The 27847-nt window shown below is 48.1% G+C and overlaps 9 protein-coding genes across 9 annotated transcripts; 5 read left to right on the top strand and 4 right to left on the bottom strand.

The window, feature by feature from the left end:
• Nucleotides 1-3848: 3848 nt before the first annotated feature.
• N7481_002916 (uncharacterized protein) lies at nucleotides 3849-4145 on the bottom strand (the record flags this gene model as incomplete). The annotated part of the gene is made up of 1 exon (XM_057262135.1): nucleotides 3849-4145. One exon carries the CDS (start codon nucleotides 4143-4145, stop codon nucleotides 3849-3851), a length of 297 nt encoding a protein of 98 aa, XP_057123796.1.
• An 880-nt stretch (nucleotides 4146-5025) lies between these two features.
• Nucleotides 5026-6641, bottom strand: N7481_002915 (uncharacterized protein; the record flags this gene model as incomplete). The annotated part of the gene is made up of 8 exons (XM_057262134.1): nucleotides 5026-5315; nucleotides 5366-5514; nucleotides 5565-5819; nucleotides 5879-6111; nucleotides 6167-6250; nucleotides 6306-6389; nucleotides 6470-6527; nucleotides 6583-6641. The coding sequence occupies 8 exons, from the start codon at nucleotides 6639-6641 to the stop codon at nucleotides 5026-5028; spliced, it is 1212 nt and encodes a 403-aa protein (XP_057123795.1).
• Nucleotides 6642-8904: 2263 nt separating this feature from the next.
• N7481_002914 (FG-GAP repeat domain-containing protein) lies at nucleotides 8905-9366 on the top strand (the record flags this gene model as incomplete). Its single annotated transcript, XM_057262133.1, has 2 exons — nucleotides 8905-8961; nucleotides 9034-9366. The coding sequence occupies 2 exons, from the start codon at nucleotides 8905-8907 to the stop codon at nucleotides 9364-9366; spliced, it is 390 nt and encodes a 129-aa protein (XP_057123794.1).
• Nucleotides 9367-12672: 3306 nt separating this feature from the next.
• Nucleotides 12673-16300, top strand: N7481_002913 (uncharacterized protein; the record flags this gene model as incomplete). Its single annotated transcript, XM_057262132.1, is given in 5 exon segments — nucleotides 12673-13094; nucleotides 13109-13166; nucleotides 15725-15872; nucleotides 15934-16017; nucleotides 16038-16300. 5 exon segments carry the CDS (start codon nucleotides 12673-12675, stop codon nucleotides 16298-16300), a joined length of 975 nt encoding a protein of 324 aa, XP_057123793.1.
• A 215-nt stretch (nucleotides 16301-16515) lies between these two features.
• Nucleotides 16516-16857, top strand: N7481_002912 (uncharacterized protein; the record flags this gene model as incomplete). The annotated part of the gene is given in 3 exon segments (XM_057262131.1): nucleotides 16516-16526; nucleotides 16574-16698; nucleotides 16709-16857. 3 exon segments carry the CDS (start codon nucleotides 16516-16518, stop codon nucleotides 16855-16857), a joined length of 285 nt encoding a protein of 94 aa, XP_057123792.1.
• Nucleotides 16858-17643: 786 nt separating this feature from the next.
• On the top strand, nucleotides 17644-19406 carry N7481_002911 (FG-GAP repeat domain-containing protein; the record flags this gene model as incomplete). The annotated part of the gene is made up of 3 exons (XM_057262130.1): nucleotides 17644-17829; nucleotides 18328-18930; nucleotides 18999-19406. The coding sequence occupies 3 exons, from the start codon at nucleotides 17644-17646 to the stop codon at nucleotides 19404-19406; spliced, it is 1197 nt and encodes a 398-aa protein (XP_057123791.1).
• Nucleotides 19407-21586: 2180 nt separating this feature from the next.
• Nucleotides 21587-21865, top strand: N7481_002910 (uncharacterized protein; the record flags this gene model as incomplete). Its single annotated transcript, XM_057262129.1, has 1 exon — nucleotides 21587-21865. The coding sequence occupies one exon, from the start codon at nucleotides 21587-21589 to the stop codon at nucleotides 21863-21865; it is 279 nt and encodes a 92-aa protein (XP_057123790.1).
• A 612-nt stretch (nucleotides 21866-22477) lies between these two features.
• N7481_002909 (ankyrin repeat domain-containing protein) lies at nucleotides 22478-23863 on the bottom strand (the record flags this gene model as incomplete). Its single annotated transcript, XM_057262128.1, has 2 exons — nucleotides 22478-22483; nucleotides 23036-23863. 2 exons carry the CDS (start codon nucleotides 23861-23863, stop codon nucleotides 22478-22480), a joined length of 834 nt encoding a protein of 277 aa, XP_057123789.1.
• Nucleotides 23864-23912: 49 nt separating this feature from the next.
• N7481_002908 (uncharacterized protein) lies at nucleotides 23913-26181 on the bottom strand (the record flags this gene model as incomplete). The annotated part of the gene is made up of 3 exons (XM_057262127.1): nucleotides 23913-25247; nucleotides 25299-25516; nucleotides 25548-26181. 3 exons carry the CDS (start codon nucleotides 26179-26181, stop codon nucleotides 23913-23915), a joined length of 2187 nt encoding a protein of 728 aa, XP_057123788.1.
• Nucleotides 26182-27847: the final 1666 nt, after the last annotated feature.

Raw genomic sequence — 27847 nt, 5'->3', positions numbered from 1 at the left:
GTGGGTGCACTGCAGCATTTCCGTCCGGTATGTAGTCCACTTCCGACATCGAAAGAGGAAGTGCTCCACGGCTTCTCGTGCTTGTCCACATTCACATTCATCTGTCTGCGCTACGTTGATTCGATGGAGATATCCGTTGAGTCTAGCCATGCCAGTCCGGAGTTGGGCCAGCACACTCGCTTCTTTCCACGATAGCGGCCCTGGCCTGCCTGCTCTTTCGCCCGGCCCAACAATTGGTTATTCTCGTAGGTCGGAACCCAGCGGATGTCCATCTGGTTCTCGTGTCTCCGTAGCCTTTGAACCAACTTGTATATTTGGCAGATGTGTTCCTGGCCCGACTGTTGTCGAGGATTCTTCAGCGTGAGAGCCGCCGCTTTGTTGGTGGTGAGCAGCGTGACCCTGCACCGCTTTAGTCCCCGTAGTGTGCTCGGTGTGTATGCCATTGTTGCCAATTCGCCGGAGTATGGGTTCTGCGCGGTTCTTGCGCCCAGTGTGACGGAGACGGTCTCCAGTCTCGGTTTTCGGTACCGAGGTGGCTGCTTCTCAATCGCCACGCCAAATCCTACCATCTCATTCCGCGCCGAACTGCTGACGCGATCTGTATGACTCCGCCCGCTTCGGTCTGTGTCTCCGGTAAATCATGACCATCGCTCTGTATACGTTCCTCCTATGGTGCCAATGTGAATGGATTGATGGTTTCCAGTATTTCCATCTCAATGCTTTTCAGTGCGTCTGCGACCTGATACAATGGCGAACGGTGGTATCTTCTGAAGTTCTTGATCTGAGCTGTACTCCTGCGGAGGGGATTGGTTACCGGTAGGGTATGGATGTCTGTCCATATCTTTACAGCTCGTCGCCAGAGCCGGTGTTGCACTGTGGTGATGTGAGCCTCTGCTTCCGCTACGCTGGTCGCAACTGTAAGGAAGGTTCCGACAATCGCTTGTGCTCCTACCCTTTGCACTCTGTTGATCGGCCTGATGTTCTTATTCTTTAAAGTATGCATCCAGACATTAGAGGCATAATCCACCACCGGGGCCACAGTCGATGTGAATAGCTGCCGCGCTGTAGCTGGGGAGAGACCTCGAAGTCGTCGAAGCTCCATTGCCGCCTCCAGGCCCTTGGACACTGCTCTTGCGATGTGTCCCTTGTATTTGAGTCTTGTATCCATTATGACGCCAAGAATCTTGACATAGTTTCTGGGTTCAACGATCTCTCCCTTAATAGTGAATGGCTCTGTGCTTGTTTTGTGAGCCTTGAGGGTGAAGTATATAATAGCAGTTTTCTCTGCTTCAAAAGTCGCTCTACTTCTCCTTTCCCAGTCGAGTGCTTCATTGACGATCGCTTCGATACCTTCCCGGTTACTTTGCGCAGTCGGTCCGGTTACCCACGCGGTGAAGTCATCCACGAAAGCAATCGCTCCTCCCTGGCTATCGATCTGCCGCTGTACGATATCTGCGTTGAAGAAGAGGAATAGGATCGGGGACAGTGGAGAACCCTGAGGCAGACCAGCCTGTAGGAGACTTTAGGCTACAGATGCTTGCCCATTGATTTGGATGATCGCCGTTCGCTCCGAGCAGAACGCTTCGACCCACCGAAGCAGGTCCTCTGGAATCCCTCGCGCTTTTATCCTCTGGAGCAATCTTTCTTCGCAAACCCTATTGTACGCTCCTTTGACATTGAAGCTGATTAATCTCAGGACCCGCCAGCCACGCTACGCTGTGTAGATTTGCTCTTGTAGGAGTAAGAGTGCTTGCTCCGCTGACCGTTGCTTACGGGCCTTAAAGTGGCTGGTCGGAAGCAGGCCGTAGGTTTCCACCGCATATGAGATTCTTTCTGTGATGACGGATTCCAGCACCTTCTTGTGAGGAGTGAAATCGGCCTCTAGGCCTTCGTAATCGTATAGTTCTCTTTGTTCGGTTTTTTGAGCGGTATAATCTTCGTATGTCTCCACTGCTTAGGCAATGTGCCCTCATCCAGCGACGCTTGAAACAGCTCCAGGACCCCGTGTTTGACCACGGGCCATATTATCTTCTACACTATTGCTGGTAGGCCATCTTTACCTAGTGCTTTCTAAGACTTTGTCGCCAACAGCTGCCGTTCGACCTCTTCTATAGTGATGGCAGACATTTCCACGGGCGCTCTCTGCGGCCTGGTCCCTTTATCGTTAATTCTGTCCGGCGGTGGTGGGAAGAATCTGGTCAGCAGTTCCTCCGCTTGCTCTTTATGATCGACGGTTACAGTTCCATCCGCCCTGAGGAGTTGTGGGACCTTCCCGAATGCTGTATCACCTCCCGACTTGAGGTTTTTCGCGGCTTTCCATATATTATCGTTGTCGGCCAGAAACTTATTCCAGAGCTTCTTCTTTTGTTTCCGTATTGTATCGTGGTATTGTTTCGCTCCACTCACGGCCGTGTTATCCAAGTGCAGCGCCTTTCGCCCTGCTCGTCGCTCCGAGCGGGCGTGGTTAGTGTGTGTATATCTAACGAAGTTGTGTTAGGTCCGCCGTCCACCACCGCTTTGTGTGTGGCGACGGTTTGGCCCTCGGCGTTAAAGCATGCACCGCCTCCGATACTGCAGACAAGAGCCGGTCGGTTTTCTGCTGCACCGTGCCTCCCGCCGGAGTGGTGGCTAAGGCGCTTGCAATTCGTGCGTTGATGTCCTTCTATAGTGTATTTTTGAGCAGCAGTCGTTCTTGATGCTGTGGAGCCGGCCACGGGGCATCGAAAGCGGTCTCAATAGTGCGGTGATCCGAGCCGTGCTCCGTTCTATGTATTGCACACTTGACCATTGAGTCTGTCAAGTTTTCTGAGGCCAGGACGAGGTCGATCGTGGACTCGCAGTCCCCACTCTGCCCTCCACCGTGCTATGTCTTGGTACCTCGTCTGATTAAGCTGCTGAGAGCAAATTTATTTATGAGGTCGATGATTGGATCTGCTTCTCCTTGTCTTATTAGAGACACGTCGTCTCCTCCCCAGAGTTAGTTATGGTGGTTAAAGTCCCCCACGATTATGATCTCCACCACTGTTCCCGCGTCCCGCCGTACCTTAGTGATTGCTTTTCTGAGGCAATCGTATTCGTCATCCAACACCGAGGCATCACCCCCCTCTACGTAGACTGATACCATAAAAATCAGTCGCTCGGATAGCCGGATAACTGCCGCCGTTAGGTCCGGCGACTCGACCCGTACTTGCTCTGCTTCCACATCCCTATTGACCCAAAGTATACTTCAGATTACCTATCTCCCTTCCCTCTAGGTAGAATAAACTATCTTTGTCTATTTATAATGCCCTATCGGGGTGGTCAAGAGCCAGCCTTGAATACTCCTCGCCTAGGGTTCCTGAATCGCTAGCGCCACTGCGCCCCGTGTCTCTTCATCGTTCATCAAACTGTCGTGCACTGCTCCCTGTTTCCTTATATTCAGTTGAATGATTCGAACGCTTTTATTTATGTCGTGATGGATAGAGTTTCCGATAATTCCTGCTAAACGATTTATGAGGGCCTCTACATAGAACGTACTTCGGAACCGTTTGGTCGCAGCTACCGTAGCGGTGGCCCTCCGCGGCGCACTTGGCGTACTTCTGGGTGTTCTTGTACTAGAATGCGTTGTGTCTAATTTCCTGGCAATTATAACATTATATCGGTCGAGGTTGATACTCAAAGGTACTGGTCACGCCAGATTCTCCCCCAGCGTGAAATAACCCGTTAGCCAGGAGCCTCCGTACGTCAGTGCCTTTAGTCAGGTAAACGACCACGGACCTATATACCTTCGCACTAACCTTTCTGCTAAGCCATGCAATCTTAGCCACAGTGGCTTCGTTCTCCTTGCTGAAGGCTGCCGCGGCTTCGGCTCAGATCTCGTCTTTTTTATCTAGTACAGCGGCCTTATTGACGCTGTCAACTTTGACCGGGTAGAGCTCGTCACGGAGTACCCGGGCTCCTGCACCGATCTCGGCTTCTGCCACTTTCTTGAACAGCTGGTGCTTATCTTCATCGCGGCACGCTATTCTGATTCGGTTGGTGTTCTTCAGGTCCACGGTGACGGCTCGACAGCGCCAGTGCGTGTGGCCTTCCATCGTCCGAATCTCTGTCTCCACCGCCGCCCGTATTGGGCCTGCGGACATCCTCTCGTTTTCATTGTCTGCCATCTTCGAGGTATCTACCGTGCAATATAACGTGTCGGTGAACGTGGTTAGTGTTGTATTCGATGTTGAGAGCGTTCGTATGTTGCTCGGGTGACTGAGTGGAGCAATGTAAAAAACAGTATGTTGTTTTGATGACAGAGCAGCTTCATGATTGAAATTATGTAAAAGTTGGGTCGAGTTGGGTTTTACTGGGGCCCCAGTATTGGGCCCGGGTTGGGTTCTGGGTCAGAACATTCGTGTTGAAATATCCCGGTTGCTGAGATAATAATGAGGCTAGGATCATGGTCATACAAATATACCTGTGTCAGGAGAAATAGGCGGAGTGCATGGTAGAATACCGGAAACATGGACGAGAACGGTTAGCGTAGATCAGGTAACTTTGTAGACAAAATAGGTGCGAAGATACATGCCAACTACATAGACTTCTCCGCCATTTCGCGTACGCTCTATTGTAGGCTTTCACCGCTTCTGACAACCTGTCTCTCAGCCTACTTGTATCTTAGACAACCCATACAACACCACACACAATTAACTCCCCTCAATAACATGAACACTGAAGCATCACTTAAAAGTCAACACTTCGACCCAAATTGGGTTATGCGGAAGTCTACATATTTTCGAATTGACCTTTGATTCGAGGTCTTGAGTAGCGAGGAAGTTTGCCTCTTGATCCTAGAGTCCAAGATGAGCAGGGATAAACTTTGCCAAAATGGCTAAAGTAGAAGAGTTTTTAAGAGATTACAGAGAGCTGTTATATTTTTCGATTATTGATTATTATTACTAAAAGTAAGTCTTAAATCGAGTCCGAAACGGGAAAACGACTGGGAAGTCGCGAGGAGTATGACATCATTGCACATTCCCGGTCTGCGATCCCTAAGGCGGTTTAAGTGTCGCAAGGCTTCCCGAGCAAGATGCTCACTGTATTGCCGCCAGCATTCGTAGCTACGATATCGAGATAGCCGTCTCCGTTGAAGTGGCCCACTGCAACACCAAGCGGACTGGACCCCACGGGAAATGTGGCCTGCGGCTGGAAGCTCCCCGATCCAGTCCCGAGCAAGACACTCACCGAAATGCCGCCGTTGTTCGCAGTCACGATATCGAGATAGCCATCTCCGTTGAAGTCGCCCACTGCAACACCGAACGGCCCGTTGCCCACGGGAATGTGGTCTGCGGCTGGAAGCTCCCAGACCCAGTCCCGAGTAAGACGCTCACTGTATTTCCACTGACATTTCCAGTCACGATATCGAGATAGCCATCTCCGTTGAAGTCGCCCACTGCAACACCGAACGGCCCGTTGCCCACAGGGAATGTGGTCTGCGGCTGGAAGCTCCCAGATCCAGTCCCGAGTAAGACGCTCACTGTACTGCCGCCGCTATTCGCAATCACGATATCGAGATAGCCATCTCCGTTGAAGTCGCCCACTGCGACACGTCGTGGATTGAGCCCCACGGGAATGTGGCCTGCGGCTGGAAGCTCCCCGATCCAGTCCCGAGCAAGACACTCACCGAATTGCCGCCGTTGTTCGCAGTCACGATATCGAGATAGCCATCTCCGTTGAAGTCGCCCACTGCAACACCGAACGGCCCGTTGCCCACAGGAATGTGGTCTGCGGCTGGAAGCTCCCAGACCCAGTCCCGAGTAAGACGCTCACTGTATTTCCACCAACATTTCCAGTCACTATATCGAGATAGCCATCTCCGTTGAAGTCGCCCACTGCGACTGCGACCGGACCGGACCCCGTTCCGAATGTGGCCTGCGGCTGGAAGTTCCCCGATCCAGTCCCGAGCAAGACGCTCACTGAAAATTGATTGGCATTTGCAGCCACGATATCAAGATAGCCATCTCCATTAAAGTCGCCCACTCCAACATCATACGGCGTGGTCCCCGTGCCGAATGTGGCCTGCGCCTGGAAACCTGGGAAAATCGTGCATATGCAGGCGCCGGATGAGCATGCCTCACCTTCTGCGCACTATAACGTTAAGGGTCAGTGGTTTCGCTTCCATTAGCAGTGGATGATAACGCACAGTGTTCCCACAGGTGCCACAGTTACCGGGAGTGTTCTGAAGATCGGTGCAGGCTCCATTGCAACAAGTCAGGCCGGACGCGCACTATAACATCGGGGGTCAGTAATTGCGTCCCCATCAGCGACGGATGATAACGCACAGTGTTCCCACAAGCCCCACAGTTGCTTGGATTGTTGTTGAGGTTGGTGCAGGCGCCATTGCAACAGGCCTCACCTTCTGCGCACTATAACATTAAGGGTCAGTGGTTTCGCCTCTATTAGCAACGGATAAACCCCACTGTATTCCCACAAGTCCCACAGTTACCGGGAGTGTTCTGGAGGTTAGTGCAGGCTCCACTACAGCAATCGTCACCTGCTGCGCACTGTAACAACAAGGGTCAGTGATTTTGTTGCTGTTAGCAACAGATGATAACGCACTGTGTTCCCACAAGTGCCGCAGTCACTTGGATTATTCTGGAGGTTGGTGCAGGCCCCATTGCAACAGGTTAGGCCTAACGCGCACTATCGACCACCAGTTAGTCGTCGTCATAAAATATGTAGTTTGCGGCCGTCTTACACATTGCCCGTTACAAGAAGAAGATGGAGGATCACAATCTGGCTGACAGGTAAGGGTGCCTGATGAGCAAGTGGATATAGATCCAGCAGGGCACTATCGAAACGTGAGAATTTATCATATTAGCAGTCAGAAAAGCGACACAGCCAAGAAGGTTAGGCTAAGCTCACAGTGTTTCCACAACTTCCACAGTTACTTGGATCGGTGTCAAGGCTGACGCAGGCCCCATTGCAACAGCTCAGTCCGGACGCGCACTATCGAACACCATTAGTTGTCGTCGCAAAATATGAGTCTGCGGCCATCTTACACATTTCCCGTTGCAAGAAGATGAAGGAGGATCACAATCTGGAGGGTTTGGGAAGCAGGTGCAGTTTCTATTTCCTGTCAGCTTTTGGATGGCTCTGCAATCCCAAGACGATCGAGAAAAAGACTAACGGCGTAGTTTGTCCAAGAACAAGTCCAAGTAAACTAGGAGATCCACTGCCGTTGTCGCAGTAGCCCGATTGATTGCCTAATCCCCGACACTTTAATGAATTAGTGTGTTACAGTAGTATTAACAGCCTCTTTGCATAACCACGAATCTTACCTTGGCGTCACAAGCGGCCGGGTCGCAACCACCCCCACCCCCCTCCAACCCCAACCCCAATGTCTCCAATGTCACCACCCCCAGTGTCAATGGCAATCCCACCACCATCCCCATTACCAATATTGTTTCCCCCATGGGAAACCTTACCTCCACCCCTAGGTCCACCCCACTTTTCCAGGGCATCTTCGCCGGAAACTGCAATAACAACAGCGCAGCACGAAAGGGTTAGAAGAGCGAAACGCATTTTCGTAAAGGCGTCGTTTGCTAAAGACGACAGAAAAGAAAATTTATAGAAAAGAAAATGGTTAATGTAACCCCGTCGTACTGGTCGTTAGACTAGAAACAGCCTGTCTTGCTTCTTAGGTATTATATTCAGCGCGTTTCGACGGTTATTTATTAAATAAGGTTCCTTATTACAAATAAATCGCTTAGGAATGTTGCCTAGAATGTGAACTATTTACTTTTATTCTACACGAACAGCAATCATGTAGAAGTCAAGGAGCTTATGGTATGTGCTTAGATTCCGGCAAAATATTCCGGCAATTAGAATAGAGTTATGTGGGATCTGGTTGGTCCCTATGTGTCTCCTCGCCTGGCTGTTATATTCGGGAACACCCTCCCAAACCATAAGGATCTATATTTTTATCAAGTATATTAAATATCTTAAGCATCTATTTTCTCCAATAATAGTGCTTTAGGTTATGGATAATTTGTTAGTCTAACAGTTAGTAATTTAACGCTAAATATGCCAGGAAGAAAACCACTATAATATTAGGCAGCTAATTTGCACTTACCTCTCTCACAGTCGATAGTAATTTAATATGGAGTTATAATTATAGGTGTAGAAATTCGAACACAACGGTTTGGCTGGGAGCACACACGGGCCGCTAATTAGATCCCACAAAAATCAAATCTGACTGCCAAAACATGTTGCCTGACTGTGGCGCATACCATATACCTCTGGCCTGCCAGAAAATAAAGTTCGAGTTTTTCACATTTTAGGGAACATGTCTAAGCATTTTAATCATAATAACTTACCAAACTTAGACAGTTAAAGAATGACTGTAAGCACACTAGAGTTATATAACTAACACTTTCTACTATAAGGCACTAAGACAACAGTTGTGAAATTACTTTTAGTACGATAAGCAGTATAATAGATTCAAACTGATATTCTTCTCCTGCTAAATTGTTAAATCTTTCCAGTAAGTATCTTTATCAAATACGTTTCGCTTTTCTTACCCTTTTATGCTGTGCTTTTATCACTGCACTGCTTAGAGAAAACGGTCGACAAAAGTAGGGCGGGCCTGGGTGGGCAGTGTTACCGTCACTCTTTTTACTGAATGAGTAAGAGTAATCATTTATCTGAACTATAACATATAATACAATCCGCCGTTCTTAGGATTTTCTTTCTCACTGAGCGAAGGCTGCAAGAGGATCAAGAAAAGAACAATAATATATCGTGATGGACATTATATAATAAAACTCGCTGCCTCCCACTAACTCGCACTTTGTCTCTTTATACTCGATTGCTTACGTGTTCAATTCTCACGCTTCTATAGTGCGCTGCTGAATCCACTTGCTTATCGGGCGCCTGCATATGCACGACCTTCGAGGGTTTTCAGGCGCAGGCAACATTCCCAGTGGGGGTCAGGCCGTTGAGTGTCGCAGTGGGCGACTTCGACGAAGATGGCATTCTTGATATCGTGACTGCTGATCCCGGCAGTAGTTCAGTGAGTGTCTTGCTTGGAGATGGATTGGGGAGCTTTCAGCCACAGGCCTCATTCCCGTGGGGACCATTCCGTTTGGTGTCGCAGTGGGCGATTTCAACGAAGATGACTATCTCGATATCGTGACTGCAGATGTTGGCGACAACACAGTGAGCATCTTGCTTGGAGATGGACTGGGGAGCTTCCAGCCGCAGGCCACATTCCCCGTGGGGACCAGTTCGTATAGTGTCGCAGTGGGCGATTTCAACGGAGATGACTATCTCGATATCGTGACTGCGAATCTCAACGACAACACAGTGAGTGTCTTGCTTGGGAAGCCTTGCGATCCTTAAAACTGCCCTGGGGATCGAGGACCGAGTATATCCATGGATGTATCATACTCTTTGTGACATGATGCAGGTTTTCCCATGGGAGTTTTGGACGCGGCTTAGAACTTGGGACGCAGTTTGAGAATTCTGCTTAGAACGTGCTTTGGAATTTGCTTTCGGAACCCTCCATCCATGTTCTCTGAAACCTTTAGGACTTGAGGCTTCGATACTAATTTTCAACTCCATGCGGTCTGGACCCACATCACCACTTATCGGCTCGGTGGTTTAAAGTAGTTAGTGGCTTAGCTATGTTGAAAATTTGATATCTCACACTTCAGGCCTGGAGACTCTCTGGTCATCCAAAGGCGATTTTCCGCCTAGGAAAAAAAAAGATTTGTCGCCTCGGTGAGTATGGATACATTGCAGCATTTCCGTCCGGTGCGTGGTCCACTTCTGGCATCGAATGAGGAAGTGCTCCACGGTCTTTCTTACTTTTCCACATGCACATTGATCCGTCTCTGCGACGTTGATCCGATAGAGATATCCATTTAGTATAGCCATGCCAGTCCGGAGTTGGGCCAGCACGCTCGCTTCTTTCCACGATAATCGATCGTACAGCTTCCAAGTGTGTTTCCCTGGGAGTGCTGCATCCACTCTTTTGGCGTGTCGCCCTACGTTCTCTGGTAGGCCTTTGCTGGTTGCTGGTTGGGATCATCGTAAGCTGGGACTGAAGACCTTCTCTGTCACGCAGGGCGCAAGAGCAGAGCAGAATCCATACTCCGGGGAGCTGGCTGCAATGGCACTCGCATTGAGTACGTTAGCGGGATTGAAACATTACAAAATCACCCTGCTCACAAGCAACAAAACAGCGGCACTCACGCTGCAGAACCCTCGACAACAGTCAGGCCAAGAATGCGTCTGTCATATATACAAATTGATGAGAAGGCTACGGAGACCCGGAAACTGGATCCATATCCTCTTGGTCCCCACGAGAGAGATAAACTCGTAAATTTCCTGCTCGCGAAAGGAGCGGAGGTCAATGTCCAAGGTGGATTTTTTGGAAATGCTCTCCAGGCTGCGTCTTCCAAAAGACACTATAGGATCGTGCAGTTACTGCTCGAGAAAGGAGCGGAGGTCAATGCCCAAGGTGGAGAGTATGGAAATGCACTCCAGGCTGCGTCTTCCAAAGGACACGATAGGATTGTGCAGTTACTGCTCGAGAAAGGAGCGGAGGTTAATGCCCAAGATTGGTACCTTCGAAATCCTCTCCGAACTGAGTGTGTCTGAGAGCAACGCACTCTTGTAGAAATCGTCGAGCACATCTAAGTACGATTTTGTCCAAATTCCTCCCTCTTTCTCACGAGATCTGAAACTTGTTCTAGTGTCTGGATTTCTATACCACTTAGCCAAAAAGAGACCACAATATCAAAGCTCTTGCCTTAGTATTTCCAGACTACATATATAAAGGATTATAGGTACATAGCACGCCAGTATACGGGAATGCCGTTTCAAGATCGAAGCTTCTATGACCTCTAGAATTTTCTAGCCCAATGAATTGCTATTATTTACATATCGTTGTACCTTGCTAAACATACATGCAAAACTAGTCGTCTTTATTAATGAGTCGAGGAAATATGTTTCGTCAACTCATTATTAGGAGCTATTTTGGTTATTGACTTATAATTTCTTTTTTGCTATCGCACTTATGCTGGGGATTCTTACAAGGCTGTACTAGGAACACAGTTGTTATGTAAGTAATCTGTATTGTAAGGTATTTGTATCGTCAGACCAGTGACCTCTATCTATCCTCGTAACGGTAGTGGAGTAAACGTCTCTTGGCAGTGGGGCCTGGGAGAAGAAAAGCAGTCTGTGGGGTAGAAGCCGTTTTCGCTATCGACTGTAGAGCCAACCATTTCCGCAAAGATAGCTGCGGAAAATTTGAATGGCGAGGCCGGCCCTTCGATTGCTGCTTCAGTGGAAATTTTCAAATCACCGGCGTGAAAACCGTTTCTCATTTGTCAACAACGCTGATGAGGCATTTTATTTGCCAGGCCTAGACCCAGGAAAGCCAAAGTTCCAGGTGGATCCAGCCACTCCACCCGCTCTCCAACCCGAACTCTTGAAAATTCTTATTTCAACGTTGAATCAACCGCCTCAACGCACAGCAAAATGCAGTCGCACGGTGCGAATGTCGAGTGGATGGAACGATGTACGCAAGTGGTCGCTGCCGAGAAACGTAATATCCTAAATGACATAAAAGACGCTCTTTTCCCGTCGAGAAGAAAAGCAGGGTTTCTCCTCACACTCCGGAGCACTCGGGTGTTCTTCGCAGGATAAGATCTGTGTTACCAAAAAGTCTTCGCGGGAAAGGCCCCGCGTTATCAAGTGTGCCTCGCAGGGGGACGCTGCGTTACCAAGGGAGACTCGCAGGAGAGTGCTGCGTCAACAAGTTCTCCCTCACAGCCAATGAGCCCTGTGTTGTATAAATGTGCTCCACGGGGACCTCTGCGACATCAAGAGCCTCCGCAGGAGACCGCTGCGACACCAAGTTCTCCCTCACAGCCTTGAGCCCTGTGATTGTATAATTTTGAGCTTCCATGCAGCCTTGAGCCCTGCGTTATCAAATTTGCGCTTGTTAGGCGACCCGTGGCGCCGCGATCCTCGTCCTGATCCTCTGGCGATTGCAGGCACCTCTTTGTGGTGTCAGAGACTAGTATTCGCGGGTCCTCGAAGAAGCCAAGACCTGCTCTAAAAAATTGATAGAATCAATAACCCTCCGGGGTGCTTTGTGTGTTATGCCATTTGGCCTATTTGTAGAGTTCAATATCCATGTTTCTTGCTCGCGTAAAGTTTTATGTAGACTTGAATCACACCCTGTCTTTCGACAATGGGAATTTTCTTCAACGTAATCCGAAGTAGGGCACTGAGTCATCGGGCCAGTTGGATCTCAGTGTATGATAGCTAAGTGGCCGATCTGGGCGACGGGTGCAATCCAAAGTAGTCTCCATTTGTGTGTATGCTTCTCTCTGCTGGCTACGAGTGGTGGCAGCAGTTGTCTCGACGTGGTGAGATGCGGGCTTTCGACAGTGAGTGGGTAGTGTGTTGGCGTGCTGATGGTGAAGGCGTGTTGATGGTGGGGACATATTGATAGCGAGGACGCGTTGATGGTGAGAGCCGGAGGTGAGTGACGTTTGAGGGTTGGTGATGATCATGATCGATGGAACCAGTGAGTCAGCAGCTTAACTTAATCACAATATGCCACTCCCTTTCCAATTCCTTGCCCGCCCGGAGCTATGTGAAGCTTTTCGGTATATTCGTCTATCAAAGGAAATGCCTCCACTTCTTACCCCCAAAGCTGCAAGACGTCGTCTCGAAGCAATCGTTCGAACAGACCAAGAAAAGGTCCTCTCCCTATTGCCGACCGGTGCAAAACTCTCGATTGCACTTGACTGTTGGGCATCTCCATTCCATCAGGCTTTCATGGCTATCACTTGCTATTTTGTAGATTCTGAATGGAATTATCATGAGATCCTTCTTGGATTTGAACCAATATATGGTCAACATACTGGTACTCATCTTAGTGCAGTGTTGCAAAGGGTGCTACATCAACATAAGATCATTGATCGAACCCTTGCAGTGACTATTGTTAACGCGTCAAACAACAAGACGCTGGTTGAAAGCCTCCATCAATCAATCGAAGCTCTAAGTTTTCAAGCAACACACGCATTTTGCGAATCCCATGTCTTGCGCATGTTATCCAGCTTAGCTTGAAGGATCTGCTCGGACTGATGAAAGCCAATCCTAACAATGACACTACTCACACAGTATGGGCAGAGGAAAATCATGGCTTTGCACTACGAAGGACGGGATCTGAAGAAGGTATGATCTATACAGTACGTCCCGAAACTGGTGCAACCGCCTACACTCTTTCAGTAATTATTTAGCCCCACTGCCAAGAAGCACGAGACTATATTAGGAAGACACTCGGAATAAAAATATTCCTGTACCAGTCTCGATACCGTGCTTTACTTTTATTAAAATACGGTGCCTTGTCTTGTAACTGTATGAGTGATCTACATTTTCCATGGAGATACAAACAAGTCAAACACCAGAGCTGGGGAGCGCCTCGGGAGTCTGGCGACCTGTCACTTCCCTTCTGCTCCTATGTCTAAGTCAGTCTTGGGGGCTTACTCGGCACGGACCTGCAAATAGTGACTTGCATTACTGTCCTTACAGACTACCCATGAACCCGCTTATTATAATACTCAGCCTGTCAGCCACAGTCCTCTCTTCTTCATGCCCCGGAACACACTTGGTGGAAGCTGACACAACCATGTTAATAGACTCCTCAGTGGCATCTTCTGCCTTGGGGGGGATGACTCACACTCCTTTCAACGATAATGATGACGATGATACTTACCGACCTGAACTGCCTAATCTATAGGAAAGGACTCCCTCGTATACCCCCACCCCTGGTTACCCAGACTGGGAATAGACGCCATTAGTAATCTGCCCTTCACCTGATTCCGAGGACATAGTTGGTAAATGTTTACCTTCCTTGTATCAATATCTACCGGACCAGCAGAGCTTTGATTTTATGGTTGAACGTATAGATAGAAGTGCATAGGATGCTTCCAGAAAACGTGCGCGAAATTAATCAAGGTTCGCATTTGTTGTCGCAATACGGTATGGCTCCCGCAGGAGGCTCGGAAACCTTTGCCAAGACCAGTAAGGTCCAAGAATAATTTTTGCCTCATAATCATTTTATGAGCATCCTTAAAAGGCATAACAAGTTTTAACAGAAAGCTTTTCTCTTCATTACTATATATTTACAAACTCATATACTTCCTTACGCGCCACCAGAAACGAGCATAGGAAATAACTATTGTAAGATGGGAATGCTCGCTGGCAGTCTGTCAAGCAGATGGGTCGATCACAAGAAGACAAAACCACCACACTCGCAGAGTGCAGGAGAGTAGTAGACAGAGCGTGACGCTATAGAGAAGCGACTAGTAAGACATTCGAGTCTTCATGGACATGCGATACACCGATACCGCAACCTCAGCCTCATCAGACTGCGCAGAAAGAATAATTCATAAGGGGGAACATGCATGTTGTTATTGATACTATCGAACGAACGCTACTTAATCTCACGAAACAAAGTGGCAGCCTTGTTGTTAAGGCCTCAGTCACATGACTACAGGGTACCGATGTTGAGAGCGGAATTCCCCATTACACTATGTTATTTCAGAGAGGGGTGGAGTGGTCGAAAATCGACACAAAGTCCACGCTGCAGTCGTCGATGTGACCGGAAAAACTCCTCTTCTGTGTCGGTGATCCATTACGAATGACGCTTATTCGTTCCACGGCAAAGCCAGTGCAAGCTTTGACTGTCATTGAGACTGGTGGTCTCAGTCAGTTCAAGTTTGACGACGCCGACCTGGCCTTAATGTGCGCGTCGCATAGCAGCGAGGAACAACACATTGCTCTGAGAGAGAAGGATGAATTATCACAGGATTCGAAGTATGCGATACCCCGGACTCTCGAGGCCGATTCATGGACGAATCCCCTTTGAGTCACCTGCATATCGATATCCAGCAGCCTACCCTTATTATTCTTAATACGTTCTCTATTATCGATAGGGTTAGTTATACATAAATTATAAAGGTATTCTTGGTCTAGTGTTTCAGATTATACTAAAGCTGTTTACTATTTACTAACCGTTACTTACAATTATATTTATTTATTACTTACTAATCGTGATATTCCCGATATTCTCATATATTACTCCTGCCTAGAAACCGGAATTCTTTTCGCCGTAGGAAATAGTAGTCAACACAGCTATTGTGCAAGAGTTTTGAGGAGGCTCAAATCTACGCTTAGATCTCCCAGTCCCCAGTCTACCCCGCTATCAGATGATCTGCCTAGAAACAGAAGAAATCAACCGCCTTGACCTTATACCCCATATTTGCCCTAAGGGACGAAATATCCTTTTATTTGCACCATTCACGGTTTAGATCAGCGGACATAGCCATATCTCCTTAAAGTTGTCGCGGAATACCAGAGCTTCGATCAACCTGATGAACCAAGAGCCAACCGTACCGTAACAATTGTATCTGTGTTTCAGGAAAGTTACAGCACTACCAAGCCTGTAATTTAGTGTTACAAACCGTTTCAAGATTCCATAACAGACTAGACCTATTTGGGACTAGCGTGTTTCAGAATAAAGTTCAGAAAAGAAAAGAAAAGAAAACAGAGGTGAAGCTGATTTCGAGCGGTCCTGTACACTTGCAAAGGTAAGTCTTATTAATTCTGGCAGCCGTCCGAATTATCTCTTTATCTCAGTCACTGTGGTCTTTAACATATCTAATCAAACTCACAGATTCGCAGTTTTGCTATATTTATCAACGCTAGCCCTCAACGAAGGGAGCTCTTTTTAAATCTCCAGGAAACTGAGCTGAAGCTTGCACCAATACAGGATGTTCGAACTCGCTGGAACTCAACGTACCTGATGCTTCGAAGGGCAAACCGTCTCTCTCAAACATTTAATTAATACTGTTTGGTCCATAACCAGCGTCAATTTCAGCTAAGCACACAAGAGTGGCGACAGGTTGATTACTTGCTTTGCATCACAAAGCCCTTTTACCCCTGGACTGTTGGACTCTCGAAGATCAAGTAAGTTACTATACACTCAGTCTTTGAGGTATACAATGTGCTATTTCGCCATTTTGAAGACGCACAACGTCTACTCGCTCAAAAGAGAGTTCCTTGGAAGCAGACTATGCTTTCTGCATTGAAATCAGGAGAGCGGAAGCTTTCAGCTTACTACCGTGATACTGAGGAGACTCATGGACATCTTTATGCAATGGGGACGATTCTATCCCCTTTGCTTAAGCTGGACTATTTTAAGGGTGAGGACTGGGTTGGAGATGATCAAGATTGGTATCATGAGTATTAAAACTCCTTACATACTTATCTTAAAGAGTACTTCCAGCGTCGGCCAACAGCTCCAGCAGTGGATAAATGTTGAAGAGATGAGGTTCAATATGTATATAGTAAAAGGAGTAAATAGAGGGAAATTCATATCTAAGCATTTTAAAAAGTTTGAAATGGTTTTGATCATTTTCGTGTAAAATGAATACTCTAAGAATATAGGACTTTCCTACATAATTTATGCCAAACCCGTGACTTGCCACATCTGGCATTGTTTGCATTACTTACAGTGCTACAGCACTCCGGCCAAGGTTCTGCTGCACCGAACTTGTCAAGGCCTAGCTATAGACAGATTTCGGGAGAAAAAGCAGGATCAACTGGGATTCGACGCGACACGCAGAGATTTGGAGCCACTATCGCTAGGTTGCTCAAGCTGCAGATGGTGCCCCAAAGATTATGTGCCAGCGTTGTGGAACTATTTTGAAGCACCCTCACACTGTCAATCCACAGGCAAAGGGCAAGGTACAATATCCTGGCATATCAACAATGCAGAAGCACCTTATGAGCGAGGGAAGAGAGTAGAGATAACTAGATCTCTAAAAAATGGCGTATATTCCTTTAGTCCCTCCAGTTTTTCTGGTATAAACCACTCATAGCTATTGCTGCTTTGCTAACTTATGCCCAATCGCTGGTCAAGTTGCCCTATCAGCTGATACAGGTGGGCGCTTAAGTGCTGCACATTTTCGCCCCTAATCCTTTTGACTGATGGCGAGGCATCTCCGCGGTCGCTATCATTACTATTCACTCTGGAAATCTAGGGGTCTATAGTATGCTGCTGAAAATCCGGCAAATTTACCCGGTGATTAGAATGGAGCTATACATGCTCCTAGCCTAGCCGTTGTACTTTGGGGAATACCCCATCAAACCTTGATACTTTGTAATTTTGTACCTGTATTTCTAACTACTTATAGGCTTGGCCGGGAGCACACACGGGGGACCAATCAGATCCTATATAGCTCTATTCTGATTACCGGATAAATTTGCCGGAATTTCAGTAGCATACCATAAACCCCTGGACTTCCAGAAAAGGTAAATTATTCACATTCCAGGAAACATATCTAAGCGCTCTATTCATAATAGTAAACCTAGATAGTCAATCAATGACCGTAGGCATACTGTATATATCAGTCTCCACAGACAGATAAGACCGACTTTTTCTAGTAAAACCAGCAGTACGACAGCTTCTAACCGATATTCTTTCTCTACTAATTTTGTGTTGATCGTTTTCAACGAAAGCCCCTGTCAAGATGCGTTTCGCCCTTCTCACCCTTTTGTGCTGCGCTGTTGTCACTGCGCTCCCTGGAAAAGATGCACCAGAAAAACATGGCGGGCCTAGGCATGGGGGCAAGGTGTCCCATGGGGGGGGGTAATAATATTGGTAATGGGGATGGTGGTGGGATTGCTATTGACACTGGAGGTGGTGACATTGGGGACATTGGAGTTGGGATTGGGGGTGGTGGGGGTGTCTGCGATCCAGCCGCCTGTGACTCTCAGGTACGATACTTTTATGGATGTCCGAAGAGATTACATAAATACTGACAAGCTGTTCTATTCAAGTGTCGAAAATTAGGGCATCAATCTGGTTCTTGCGATAACGGGAGTGGATCTCCTAGTTTGCTTGGACTTATCATTGGACAAACTACGCCGTTAGTCGCTTTCTTGGTCGTCTTAGGACTAGAGAGCCGTTTGAAAGCTGATATGAAATAGGAGCTGCATATGTACACCAACAACAGGCTGTGATAACTCGTCTTCCTGCAATGGACAATGTGTAAGGCACCCAGACTGCATATTTTGTGACGACCACTAAGCGAGGCTCGATAGTGCGCATCCGGCCTGACCTGTTGCAATGGAGCCTGCACCGACCTCCAGAACACTCCTAGTAACTGTGGTACTTGTGGAAATATTGTAAGTTATCCTGACCTTCAAGCCTACAAGTTTACCATTGTGTCGATGTTCTTATTGCTAACATGATCAATTCTCACGCTTCTACAGTGTCCTGCTGGATCGACCTGCTCATCTGGCGCCTGCAAATGTGCGAGTTTCCAGCCGCAGGCCACATTCGGTACGGGTGCCTTACCGCACGGGGTTGCAGTGGGCGACTTCAACGGAGATGGCCATCTCGATATTGTGGCTGCTAATACCGGCGACAATTCAGTGAGCGTCTTGCTTAGCACTGGATCGGGGACTTTCCAGCCGCAGGTGACATTCGGCACAGGGAGCGAACCGCGCGGGGTTGCAGTGGGCGACTTCAACGGAGATGGCCATCTCGATATTGTGGCTGCGAACTACAACGGTGCTACGGTGAGCGTCTTGCTCGGTACAGGGTCCGGGTCCTTCCAGCCGCAGGTCTCATTCGGGGTGGGAGATTTGCCGTATGGTGTTGCAGTAGGAGACTTCAACGGAGATGGCCATCTCGATATCGTGGCTGCGAATACCGGCGACAATACAGTGAGCGTCTTGCTCGGCACTGGATCCGGGAACTTCCTGGTGCAAGCCACATTCAGCGTGGGGTCCACTCCCGACGATGTTGCAGTAGGCGACTTCAACGGAGATGGCCATCTCGATATTGTGGCTGCGAATACCGGCGGTAATTCAGTGAGCATCTTGCTCGGTACTGGATCTGGGACCTTCCTAGCGCAAGCCACATTCCCGTGGGGTCCCAGCCGGGTTGGGTCGCAGTAGGCGACTTCAACGGAGATGGCCATCTCGATATTGTCACTTCGAATTTCCAGGACGATACAGTGAGCGTCTTGCTCGGAACTGGATCCGGAACCTTCCAGGCGCAGGTAATATTCCCCGTGGGGGACGCACCGCATGATGTTGCCGTAGGCGACTTCAACGGAGATGGCTATCTTGATATTGTGACCACGAATATCTTCGGCAATACAGTGAGCGTCTTGCTCGGAACTGGATCCGGAACCTTCCTGACGCAGGCCACGTTCTCCGTGGGGTCCAGTCCCGACGGCGTTGCAGTAGGCGACTTCAACGGAGATGGCTATCTCGATATCGTGGCTGCTAATCTCGACGGCAATTCAGTGAGCGTCTTGCTCGGGAAGCCTTGCGGCGCTTAGAACCGCCAGAGGGATCGTGGACCAGGTATATGCAAGGCGGTCTCATACTCTTTGTAGCATATTGGAGGTTTTCCTGGAGGAGTTTCGGAAGCCTGTTAGGACTTCGGACTCATTTGGAAGTTTTATTTGGGAACAATGTTCAATATTGACATCTAATTTTTTTTTTTGTGAAATTAGGGGAAAATAGGAAGACAAATCACAGCTACAGTATCTGTCCTCTACTATGCTCTTTCCCTTAAGCCATCTTAGCAAATACACCAGCTTTATACCGGGTTCTGAGCACAGCTGTTCTATTCAGTCCGAGCGATGAAAGAATGCGTTGTCCATGACTATCAAGGACTTCGGCTCGGGCCACTTTGCTACTGTATCTGCCGAGAATAATGAGCCAATCGGTGCCATGAATGGCCCACATGCACCACATAGCCTCGACTGAAATGGTTGGTCCAAGATTGGCTATGAGCTCCTAGAACCTAGGGCTACCATTCTACCTGTTATCATTGGACGGCGCTGATACAATGATATCCACAAAGTACCCATGTCTCCACTCTTATGAGCCCGAGATAGAAACGACATTACATGCTGGCCGTTGAGATTCAGATGTAGCCTTTGCGGATATATTCAAACTACAAACATTTTGACTAGACCAGATCAAACTCTACCATATATTCAAGGAGTAATCAATCAGAGTACAAAACAAATAGCCGGACGGGGTCTCGTAAAAGACCCCTGCCAGAACTCGTTGTTCAAAAAAAGTTGTACTGTATCAATTACGGAGGAATTTTAAAATGAGATAATATCTTGGGGTTTCTGCTGACAGTGCCTCATGGCCATCAAATAGAGTTTTAAAGAATAGTTCCTTCACCATCAGCGTCCAGACAATTGCTGCTTTTTGGCGTCCTCCAGCTCTTCCATCACCTTATCATACGCATGGTACAAGGTCCATGAACACGCTATAGCTCGATTATAAAACCCCCCTGAGATCGCTTGACCGATCTCAATCAATCAATCAATCTCGTTATTCTAAATTGATTCCGCTTGGTCTCATTCGTCCTGAATGCGTACTACTTCGTACAGTATTAGCCTGTTCTGATAGATTACCGAGAAAGGGTTCCGTGGGTTTTGTGGACCATCACTGTGAATACAAATTGTATCGTTTTTACACTTGTATCGTTAATACACCCAAAATTTCTACGCCCTACTGTAAAGATCATCGTCCCTCGGTACGGAACATCTTTCATGAAAGTTATGGATAAACTAGTCTCGAATTCTACTGAGATCAAAACGGAACTTTCCCCAGAACAAGAATCTTTGCAAATGAGATTCATTTCCCCATCTTTGTTCAGCGAGTTCATGCCACCATTATCTCAATACTATAAGTTACTTTATTGAGAATATAGCACGATGAGCTATGGTTAACAGCCTAAGGATGATTTCCATACGCAGTAATTCCCCATAAGCAGTAGTTCTCCATACGCAGCAGCTCTCCAGACAGAAACGGGCTCCGTAGAAGAAGGCTCAGTCAGGAATAGATTCCCCTGATCCTCAGCCGATAACGAGCCGTGACTAACATAAGCTAACAAGGTAACTATCCCATACCAACTCTTACTAGCGCACCCTACTAACGTCTCAATGGGACCCTCTCCATCTGACCTCTGCTGCTACATAACTACGTTACAGGTAAGGGAGCCTGATGAGCATGCCGGTTCAGATTCAGCAGAGCACTATCGTAGCGTGAGAATTGACCACGTTAGCAACAATAACATCGAGTGAATAGCAAATCTCTTAAAGTGCGAAGGCTAGGCTGAACTCACAGTGTTCCCACAACTTCCACAGTTGCTTGGATCGTTATCGAGGTCGGTACAGGCTCCATTGCAACAGGTCAGGCCGGATGCGCACTATCGAGCACCAATTAGTCGTCGTCCTAAAATGTAGTCCGCGGCCGCCTTACACATTGCCCGTTACAAGAAGATGATGGAGGATCACAATCAGGCGGGTTTGGGATGCAGATGCAGTTTCTATTTCATATCAGCTTTCAGATGGCTCTGCAATCCCAAGATGATCGAGGAAGAGACTAACGGCGTAGTTTGTCCAAGGACAAGTCCAAGTAAACTGGGAGATCCGCTACCGTTGTCGCAGTAGCCAGATTGATCACCTAATCTTCGACACTATAATGAATCAATATGTTAGTATTAACAACCTCTTTGGATATTCATAAACCTTACCTTGGTGTCACAAGCAGCCGGGTCGCAAATTACCCCACCTCCACCCCCTCCACCCCCAACCCCAACCCCAATGTCTCCAATGTCACCACCCCCAGTGTCAATGTCAATCCCACCACCATCCCCATTGCCAATATTATTACCCCCGTGGGAAATGCCTCCACCTCTAGGTCCACCCCACTTTTCCCGGGCATCTTCTCCGGAGAGCGCAGTGACAACAGCACAGCACGAAAGGGTTAGAAGAGCGAAACGCATTTTTTCAGAGGCGTTTGCTTCAAACTATAAAAAGCCTGCTAGGAAAAGAACCTCAGTTTGAACCGGTCGTAATGGTCGTGGTAAGGACAACAAAGCTGTTTAGCCCTTAGTGGAGGGTGTTTATACATAGAGTGCTTACGGTCAATCTTTCACTGTCTAAGTTTTGTTATTTTGATTAAAATGCTTAGACATGTTCCCTGGAATGTTAATAGCTTCAATTCTCTGGAAGGTCAAGGGTTTATGGTATGTGCACAGAGTCCGGCAGAATGTTCCGGCAACTTGAATCGAGTTACGTGGGATCTGATTAGCCCTCTGTAGCGTCTTTGTGTCAATGCGACTTGGGCTTGCTTGATATATTATAGTGAAAACGTAATATGTGCCCATACCAGGAGGGGGGTCGGCCCTAAAAAATAACTGTCAACATTGGAAGCGGATCCGACCGCACGTTCCTATACACTTTCAGGCCTAACGCGACAGGAGGCCAAGACTACCGCCCTTACGTATACAACGTTCTAGGGCGCTTAGGAATGATGATATATCCGGCGTTTATAAATCATAATAATGTACGCTTCTAGCAGACGGAGGTTACTACCAGCCTTATACCTACGATCATAGACATAGTTAGGGGCACATACAAGCCTAATGGCTATCCCTCGAGATATACTCTAGGACTCTCTGGGACTAGTCGATCAAAAGAATGTTACTTGTTACTCCGTATAACTAGGGAAAACGTGAGAGATTTACATTCTAAAAAATCCCCTCCGCAGGAATACAACTCGGGTTAAGAAATTCAGCAGATACCACCGTTCGCCGTTGTATCAGGTAGCAGACGCGCTGAAGAACATAGAGATGGAAACACTGGAGACCATCAATCCGTTTACATTAGCACCATGGGAGGAAAACGTGTGCAGAGCTCTGATCATGAAATTCCAGAGACACCGACCGAAGCAGGCGAAGTCATGTAGATCGCGGTCAGTAGATGCGATGTTTAGGGTGGTTGACTTCGTTCTGGGGAGCTGTGCTTGCGGGGTGGCATCCTCTTGCGTCGCGGCTCTGGCCTGCTCTTTAGCCACACCCAACAGCTTGTGGCCTCTCGTGTCCTTTGGAAGACGCAGCTTGGAGAGAACTCCCATAGCGTCCACCTTGGGCATTGACCTCAGCTCCTTTCTCAAGCAGTAACAGCACGATGTTATCGTGTCCTTCGGAAGACGCAGCTTGGAGAGCATTTCCATACTGTCCACCTTGAGCATTGACCTCAGCCCCATTCTTGAGCAGTAAATGCACGATCTTATCATTACCTTCGTAAGACGCAGACTGGAGAGAACTCCCATAGCGTGCGTCTTGAGCATTGACCTCAGCTCCTTTCTCAAGCAGTAACTGCACGACCATATCGTGTCCTTCGAAAGACGCAGCTCGGAGAGGATTTCCATACTTTCCACCTTGAGCATTGACCTCCGCTCCTTTCTCGAGCAGTAACTGCACAATCCTATCGTGTCCTTTGGAAGACGCAGCCTGGAGTGCATTTCCATACTCTCCACCTTGGGCATTGACCTCCGCTCCTTTCTCGAGCAGTAACTGCACTACTTTCTCATAACCATTCTGGGAGTCCGAGATAATAGGATAGCTTGCGGTACCATCGATCGAATTGATATCTTTCCCCCCAAGAGACAGTAGAAACTCAACCTCGCGCTCATGCCCAATAAATGATGCCAGATGTAAAGCAGTCATTGACGGCGGAAAATTCCAACGGTCGATAGACCTCCAAAAAACATGATACCACAATGAAAATCCATTTCTACTCATATCGTACATTTGCCGTATTTGATTGGTCGCCTTTTGGTCCTGGGCCACACTCATTCTTCGTCTGTGGTCTGGCCAATATGAAGCGGAATAATCTAGAAAGCTTCCATTGTTAGAGCGAGAATAGTATTTTTCATTTTCCAGATCCTCCATCAGTAGGTATCGCAAACATATAACAGCCATCTGATCCTCAGTGTCAGTTAAGGTCCACGAGTATAAGCAGCTGTCGTTGTCAGAACTTCTCTTCTTCACAAGAAATTCCCTTGCTGTCTGATGAATCAAGTAAATCTTGGAGTTGTTGACGAAAACAAAAAGGCCACATAATCGACGCAGCTTTTTTTTCGATCTGCGATGAATCAAGCCCAGCCTTTGCTGCAGTTCGGGCCTGTGGGGAAGTGGCTATACCGAGAGCCATGGCCATTTCCGCCGTCGTTAGAGGGCGCCGTGCTGCAACGATAATTTGTAAGATCTTCTTCGTAATGCCCATTTGATGGGATTGTACTCGGCTAAGAATCTTCTCGTATGCCTCTTCTATGGATCGAGGTATCAACTGGATTCGCTCCTCAGCCGGGCGAAGGCTGTCCTCGAGTGTAGATTGAATATCATCCATGGCTAAATGTAGCCAGAGATACGTACGGTGCTCCATCTGCAGAAGCTGTTGCTCCAGTCGCTGCTCTGTGTCCCTTGACAACTTTACTCTTCCAGCAAGCTCCTTCACTCGTATCTTCACGACAAGATCAATTTCTTGGTGGATCTGGTCATTTTGCTTCTCTCCTTCTATATGGAGATGTGGGAAAGTGTCCGTGATCGCTCGGAAACTATTCTGGATATCATCATAGGGGCGACTAGTGACCAGGAATCTCAACCAAGTATCTTGTGTCAGCGGACGTGACAGACGGTGAAAAGACCATAGTTTCTGAATTAGTCGATTTTGATCAATTCCGCGGCATTCATCAAGCGCATCGAATATGCAGACTGTCTTACAATAATTATCAGATAATACGGCGGTTGTAAAAATTCTCCACAGTTCGTCAACCTCTTGCCGAAGCTTCTCCCCATTGTTCCCCCGAGGTGGTAAGGCATGACACAAGAGCTGAGGCCGCTGGCTGAAAAGCTGATGGAGTACCGAGCAAAGTTCTGAAGCAAGTTGATTCTGTTCATCGTTATCTTTGAAGAAAAAGTAACAGACTGTCACTTCAGGGCTAGAAATTTCGCAGAAGTCTTCGATTATCGATCGGGAAAGTACAGACTTCCCACAGCCTGGGTCGGCCGGCACCCAGAGAAGATCGTTGCAGCTGCTACTCGACCAAGGGATATACTCAGGGCTCTGTGGAGCCCATAGGCAGGTTCCCTCCACTTTTCTCGGATTGATGTTTTTTTGCTCCTCATAAGTTGATATTTTGAATGTTTGGAGACAGCGGTGTTGCTGATCCGTTAAAGCAAACGCGACATTCTCGCGATGATGTTGTTCTTGTTGACTGTATGCTTGGTCTAGGCGTTGATTTGTGCCTTCAATTTCGACCTTCAACCCGTCTGCAGAGAGCTTTATAAATGATCCATCCTTAATCTAAGAAAAGCTAAGCTAGGATTGGTTTCACTTACTGCATATATCTACTACCAAGCTCTCTTGTGAAACATGGCCAACAGGGACATAGCCTAACAGCTCCTTTGTATATGCTGCGGCTGCTAGGGCAGCATACCCATGCCATTCCTTGTTCTTGTGGGAGTCGGCATAGTCACAAACTCCGCGGATGACAATGCAGGGAAAGTCCAACATCAGACCGGCCGCCTCCATCTCAAAGCACAATGCCTCAAGTCTCCAAGCGAAGTTGCTCTCTTGTGCGCCCATGTTTGATGACTTTATTACCAGAAGCAATGACACCGTAATGGGGCTGTGGATCATTGTCCTCGCGTTCAGCTCTGGTCTCTTCCCACTCTGCTTGACATCTATCACAGCTGCTTGCACCAGCAGGATGATCATATCCCGCCTGGAAGAGCCGATCAGACTGCGTAGTAGGTTGGCCAAAATTCTTTCGAGTTCGAGCGATTCTTCCGATGGAGTTTTGGAGATAGTTCGGGTAGCGGGGGTCATCCCTCAGCGCGGCAGCTCTCATGGTGCTAACAGCGGTTAGTAGTGCCCTCGGCGGACTGTCCAACGTGCCAGTTCGTTCGAATTGGCCATCTGCGATAATCTTGCCCATATCATATTGAATTACCCCACCGCAAGTGCCTTGGGGGTAGCTAATCACAACATCGCCGAGGCGGATATCGTGAGCAGCTGAAGGAATTCCGCCCCCAATACCGACAATCAGTCCGATTCGAAGTGACTTGGAGAAGGTGTGAAACATGTTGTTTGCGACCGTGGTAGCAGCGGTGGTTCCGTGGTGGCCTCCAGGAAGGCAGGCGATCACGACGTAAAGCTTGTCGATTCGGCCCAACGTGTAGGTATTCGAGTCCGCTGCGGCTTGCTCCTCGAGAATCCCAAACTCCTCATCGAGCATTTCGGCGGCAGCTGCAGCTTCGATCGGAAGAGCACATATCCAGCCAATTTAGAAGGCATCTCGTGGGGGAGGGGCCATGTGGAAGGTCTAGCGTGGTTTCGCGAGAGGAATAGTGCATTGACGAGACTATCAGGAAAACCTGATTAGTGACAAAGGTTGGCAGGCCCTTGAGTAAGAGCCCCATTGCGTGTCAGACAGTAGCAGCCCCGCCCCAGCAGAAGGGGCTCAGCCCCGGCTGAGGGAGCAGCATGGCGCGGCAGTCGAGCGAATGTTATTAGAGAAAGAGACGTCGCACGTGACAATATGGTCCGTGACCGACTGCAACAACGAACCCCGTCAGCAGTGATGGCTGCAGCACCGCTGGGTAGATATGGCACCAACACTTGAACCATGGCGACTAGAGCTCATTCGTGACATGATACAAGACTCAATCGTATACTAACGCAGAAATAGCCCAAGCTGCCCATTGCACCCCGCGATCAATCAGCACTTTCCGCTCGAACCTACGATGCTTTGGAAGTGTCAGGGCCCCTGCCAACAGTATTGGACGACGACGGACGATCACGACTTGTCATGGACAATGCCTCTTTCCATCGTACGGAGGGTATTCGGCAAATTTGTTCCGCTGCCGGGGTCAAATTGGTGTATTTACCACCCTACTCTCCCGATCTAAACCCCATTGAGGAGTTCTTTGTTGAGCTGAAGGCTTTCATTAAACGGCATTGGCTGACGTATGAAGAGAATCCGGGTCAGGGTTTCAGTACATACCTCGAATGGTGTGTTGATATAGTCGGGGCAAGGGAAAAAAGCGCGAAAGGCCATTTCCGACATGCAGGCTGGAACATCGAAGAACCGTGACAATCGAATATATATATTTTCCATTTTATAGTCTATCCTCTATGTTGCACTTATAATGCTCGACCCAATACTTAATGTCCCCAACAAAACGACGAGCAATACCTCTTTTGATGCTATTCTTGATGAAAAATCCTGGATCCTGATCCTTGTGGATCTGCACAAGAGCCAGTTCATCTTCGAGGGCAGTATCGCGAGCGTTCCGAAACTCTTCCTTTAGTTTCTCATCGTTTACTTGGGATTGTTGCCAGTCACTATATTCAGCAATAGCAAGGTCCCGTAGACCAGGGATTTCGAGGAAATCTGGAGGCGTTTTTCCTGGACACGACATAGGCATCGGGGTCGGTGTAGTTAGCACAGAAAGAGGAGAAGCCTGCGCAGGAAGAACGTTGGTGATTTTGATAGGGAGATAACCACTGGTGGAGTGAGTGCCTCCCTTTTGCCTCTTAAGTTGCTGCTGCTCCTGTATATATAGCTTTTCACGGATTGATTCAGGGACGTCGTCGTGGGTTTTCAACAGACCACTTTCCTCCGCGTAGCTCACAAGGGCCCTCAGATTCTGTACTGCCAGCTTAATATGCTTCTTGTTTAAAGGATCACGCCAGCAATGCGGTCCCAGCTCACATGCTGCACTGGAGCACCGCATCAGACTGTACACCCGGTCCCAAGGAGGAGGTTGCCCAGTAGCCTGTTCTTCTGCATTCATATTTGCTTGCCGCTCAAGCAACATACAGCCATTCTCGAAATCGCCTTGACCGGTACATACTCACACTCTCTCTTCTGGCCCCACCGCCAAGGCCTTAGTGTAGAT

This window comes from Penicillium waksmanii, assembly GCF_028829765.1.
Source record: "Penicillium waksmanii strain IBT 27052 chromosome Unknown utg000004l:1.0-5674109.0:1.0-5678898.0, whole genome shotgun sequence".
Classification (NCBI taxonomy): Eukaryota; Fungi; Ascomycota; class Eurotiomycetes; order Eurotiales; family Aspergillaceae; genus Penicillium; species Penicillium waksmanii.
This window is presented reverse-complemented; position numbering and strand designations above follow the sequence as displayed.